Genomic DNA, 5,372 nt, shown 5'->3' on the forward strand with positions numbered 1-5,372 from the left:
AATAATATTATAAAATAATATATTTTTTGAGAAAAACACATTTGAAGCTTTTGTCACCCGTTGTACAAAAATATATTCATACTTACGTACGTTTGCACGAGCAGTACACCGTTCCCTTTAAACATCCATAACTTTGCCAATTTTACGAATTCAAACAAATCCTTTCACATAGACATTCTCAAAAGCATATATTATGTCGAGAAAATGTAAAAGAGAAACAGATTGATCTTTTTCTTTAAAGCCGGATTACCAGAATACCCCCTTAATTTAATAATTTTCTAATCTAAAAAGAAGTTCGCGCATTTACGATGAAGAGAGACATCGAATCGAATGTGTGAAAGACAAAGGCAAAGAGGAACGCGAGTGAACAATCGACGCGGCCTTGGCCAAGGGAACGAAAAGAAACGCGGAAGAAGAAGAAGAAGAAACAGAGGAGAGCGGCTGGTTAGGCTCACTATTTTTGGAAGAGCATCCCCAAGGCCGCTCGACTGATCCGCGCCTCTTCTCTTTTTCTTTTCTTCCACGAAATAATTTCTTGGCGGCCGCGGCTTCCGACACACACGCACACATACACACACACATCGTGGCTCTTGGTGGGGAAGAAAGGTGGCAAAGAACGCGGCGGAACGTGCAGGAAGTGTGTCATCGCATCGTATTCTAAGAGGCTCTGGCTTCTTCTCCTCTTCCGTACCCGAAAAAAAAAAAAAGAAGAAAGAAAGAACGAAGGTAAAAGAGCCGCGTGAATGAAGCGAAACGAGAATTCTTTTTTAAGAAACCACCAGCCGAATGATGGAGCTTGTTAATAGCTTGCTGGAGCGTCGCGGTCTGACAGAGGTGTATGATGATGGTGTATAATCTTATTTATATATCAATAAAAACCGATCTGCCTTCCGCGTCGATTTTCATTTTATTTTCTTATCTTTCTTTTAGAAAGTGTTTTACAACGTGGCGAAGTTACGCGAGTGTAAATTTCGTCACGTTACGACGCATATTGTTATTGTTGTATTATAATTATTGTTATTTATTAACAAGCAATGGTTTTAATAATATTTATTTATGATGTTACTATTATCGTTAATAGTGACTATTATTATACCATTGTACTGCTAATATTTATTATTAATTTGCCTATATTATTAACCTGAAACTAACCTGAACCCTTGCGCGGACCATAACGAGTGACCAAATTCGCATACAATGATTCGTTTCTTTTTGGAAATATATTATAAATGATAATGAAAATGAAATATATTATAAATATATTATAAAACGTGTGACTATCATTATATCATTGTACTACTAACAATATTATTAACTTGCCTTTATTATTAATCTGAACCTAACTTAAACACTTGCGCTGGCAACTGGTTGCGCGGACCATAACGAGTGACCAAACTCGTATACAATGATTCGTTTCTTTTTGGAACGATATTTATATATGTTATAAATATTAATAATATTGATTTGTGATGTTACTATTATCGTTAATAGTGACTATCATTATATCATTGTACTACTAACAATATTATTAACTTGCCTTTATTATTAATCTGAACCTAACCTAAACACTTGCGCTGGCAACTGGTTGCGCGGACCATAACGAGTGACCAAACCCGTATACAATGATTCGTTTCTTTTTGGAACGATATTTATATATATTATAAATATTAATAATATTTATTTGTGATGTTACTATTATCGTTAATAGTGACTATCATTATATCATTGTACTACTAACAATATTATTAACTTGCCTTTATTATTAATCTGAACCTAACCTAAACACTTGCGCTGGCAACTGGTTGCGCGGACCATAACGAGTGACCAAACCCGTATACAATGATTCGTTTCTTTTTGGAACGATATTTATATATATTATAAATATTAATAATATTTATTTGTGATGTTACTATTATCGTTAATAGTGACTATCATTATATCATTGTACTACTAACAATATTATTAACTTGCCTTTATTATTAATCTGAACCTAACTTAAACACTTGCGCTGGCAACTGGTTGCACGGACCATAACGAGTGACCAAACCCGTCTACAATGATTTCTTTTTGGAATGATAACTCGTCTGAATGATATCACTGGATAGAAATTACTGAGAAGTAATAATTTTATTATTTACCCTGCCTCGATTATATTTTAGTATACTTAAAACTGCGACGACGTTGCAATTTTTTGGCCAAAAAATTCTCGTCGTGCGTGACACTTCATTCCAGCACAACAAGTTAATATCACTATTTATAGTTGTTTCGTAATATTTATCTCATAAATATTTATATAATTTATATATCTATTTCATGAATAATATTGCAAATATAAATTTAATATATTTACGTTTTTTTTAAATATTTATTTTACAAATTATATATACTTTGGATCTGGTGCCAGGAATAATTTTTAATTCGGTGAAGATTCAGTTTGAATTGCGTACATAATTGACGAATACTTAATAAACGACTAGACTGCAGAGCTTCGTGCAGTTTCAAATTTTTACAAACGTAATTAAAAGATACAATCTCGAGCAGAGACTCGTCTTTGCTACTAAATATTATGCAAGTATTATACATTGCAATAATTAATAATATTTATATAATAATAATATTAATATTGCAATAATTTTTATATTACAATAACTTTACAAAAGTAATTTCATGTAATTTTGCGGTTTTACGTTAATTTTGAAGATTTCCGAATGCTTCTGATCGCTTTTTACAAGCAAGATACAAGAAGTTATGCAAGGCAAACGTTTGATCGTTCGAAGAGATATCGGCACTGATTTTAACCAATTATGCTGCAGGAAAACAAGGTAAAGATGGACCGGAGGAGAAGAAGGACGCCGACGGAGAGCTATGGGGCAACGTGGAAGCGCAGGCCGCCTTCCTCGGCCCAAACCTCTGGGACAAAACTCTGCCCTATGATGCCGACCTGAAGGTATTGAACCATGTATGTATAAAAACGCGATACGGTAAGCTCACAACTCGGCTGATCCTCAACACATGGATCCGAAAAAATTTTTTCCGAACACAATCTTGGAATTGTTCTTCTCTTATTCTTGCCTTCAACTGCGAATGGAAAGGAAAAGGACAACAATCGGAGAACTCGTTCTTTCCTTTCGACTTCTTCTGTCGCGAACAGGGAAATTTATTCTTCGCAGAGAGCATCGTTTCGTAGAACGAATGGTTGCCAAACTGTGTTGCTAACGTTACTTGGATTAGTAGAAACGTGTACGATTTAATCATTTAATTCTGACGGTACAAAAGTGATACTGACTCAAGACTGAATCTCTGATTCTACGTACAAATATCCTGCGTGTGACGCGACCAAGCCTACGGGCTAAAATTGCAAAGCTATGGTTTAATTAATTTTTTATAAATTCAAATTGGACTGGCATTCTCGAAGAGGGACATCGCAACAACGTATCGAATCTGTCTTCTGTTCTGTTCAATTTGTAAATAGCAGCCATTGCCTTCTCCATCACCTTGATTAATCCATTTTAAACCATAATAGTAATAATAATAATAATAATAAAGTAAATTGATTTAACAAATTCAACGTTAATCACTTGCGCTGGCAAACTGATTGCGGACCATAACGAGTGACCGAACCGTACAAAACAATTCGTCGCTTTCCTTTTCGAACTCGTCGGTAACTCATGGATATCACTCGATAGAAATGATTGAGAAGTTAATAAACTTATTCTTTGTTCTACTTGAAACCGTGAAAGTATTACAATTTTGGGACAAAAGACTCTCGAAGCGCGTGGAACGTCATTCCAGCGCAGGAATTAATGGAGTTAATGGACGAACTTCGTTTCACCACAATTCTCTCTCGAAGAATCTCAAATCTCGATCGAATGCTCACCAAACTCTGTTAATAAGCAGTTCGAAACGTTCGAACCCTGGTGACCGACCAATCTTCACTCTTCGTAGCTGAAACGAAACGAAAAACGAGGATGCTGTTGCCCTTGTGTTTCAGTACGTGGATCTAGACGAGTTTCTCTCCGAGAACGGCATTCCTGTGGACGGCGTGGCCGGCGGTGGCCAGGGCACGATGCAGAGCGGGCAGCTGCACAAGATCAACAACACCGAGACACCGGGGCACCAAGGCCCGGCAGGTCTCCACTTGGAGCCGGTCACCAAACGCGAGAGATCACCCTCGCCGAGCGAGTGTTGCTCCCCTGACACCATGAACCCACCCTCACCGGCGGACTCCAGTGAGTGAACTTCAGTCACACCCTCAGTATTCCTCTCTACGTCGGCGATACACTTCACACGTCGATCCTGAGCGACGTTTAAGTTTCCCTTACGATTCACTTCTTTTTTTTTTTTTTTTTTTTTTTAGTTGAGTAGACTCATCTGTAACTGTCTGCAGTGTGGGCTAAAAGTTTCTTCCTACCTATTTTTGTTCATCCTTTTTTAAATAAAACATTAATTTGGAGAAAAGGGATTTCATTAATTTGAAGTTAAATTCGAGTTTAATTTAAGATTCTTTTTGACAAAATGTTCATTTTTCAAGATTTTTTTAAATAAAAATATTAAGAAGAAGTAATTTTGTTAATTTGAAGTTAAATTCGGGTTCAATTTAAGATTTTTTGCTAATAAAATGTTCATTTTTTAATAAAAGTTCGTTTTTTTAAGATTTTTTTAAATAAAAACATCAGAGAAAACATTAGAAAGAAGTAATTTTATTAATTTGAACTTAAATTCGAATTCAATTTAAAATTTTTTTAATAAAAAGTTCATTTTTTAAGATTTTTTAATAAAAACATCAGAGAAAAGTAATTTTATTAATTTGAAGTTAAATTCGAGTTCAATTTAAGATTTTTTTTAAATAAAATGTTCATTTTTTAATAAAAGTTCATTTTTTAAGATTTTTTAAATAAAAACATCAGAGAAAACATTAGAGAAAAGTAATTTTATTAATTTCAAGTTAAATTCGAGTTCAATTTGAGAAGATTTTTTAATAAAAAGTACATATATCCCATCATTTATTATATTATCATTAAAAAGAATTCTTTCCTTACGAAAAGACAAGAAAAAGACATATAGAATAAAATCTAAAGTCCGTCATATTGACGAGTTTGACTGTTTTTTTTTCTTATTAATATTGATCTGTAGAACAACTTTTCTTTTGACAAAATACAATCATGACTTTTAACGCCTATATTCTATCATTTATTATATTATACTATCATTTTCTTACAAAAAGATAAGAAAAAAAAAATACGTCGCTAAAGACCTCGTAGTCGATGCGACTCTAAACCCACATATAAAACAAAAAAAAAGAAAAAAAATAGAATAAAATCTAAAATCCGTCATATCGACAATTTTGACTGTTTTTTTTTTTTTTTTTTTTT

General features: G+C 33.9%; 1 protein-coding gene across 1 annotated transcript in view; it reads left to right on the plus strand.

Moving 5' to 3' along the window:
* The window catches only part of LOC122534057 (hepatic leukemia factor-like), a gene marked incomplete at its 5' end in the record, with an annotated part of 24,872 nt that overhangs the window by 15,655 nt on the left and 3,845 nt on the right, over positions 1–5,372 (plus strand). The window contains 2 exons of the mRNA XM_043664342.1: positions 2,814–2,947; positions 3,992–4,229. Of these exons, the coding sequence (XP_043520277.1) occupies positions 2,814–2,947; positions 3,992–4,229 (372 nt within the window). The remainder of the gene's footprint in view (positions 1–2,813; positions 2,948–3,991; positions 4,230–5,372) is intronic.

Source organism: Frieseomelitta varia, unplaced genomic scaffold (assembly GCF_011392965.1).
Source record: "Frieseomelitta varia isolate USP_RPSP 00005682 unplaced genomic scaffold, Fvar_1.2 scaffold_572, whole genome shotgun sequence".
Lineage (NCBI taxonomy): Eukaryota > Metazoa > Arthropoda > Insecta > Hymenoptera > Apidae > Frieseomelitta > Frieseomelitta varia.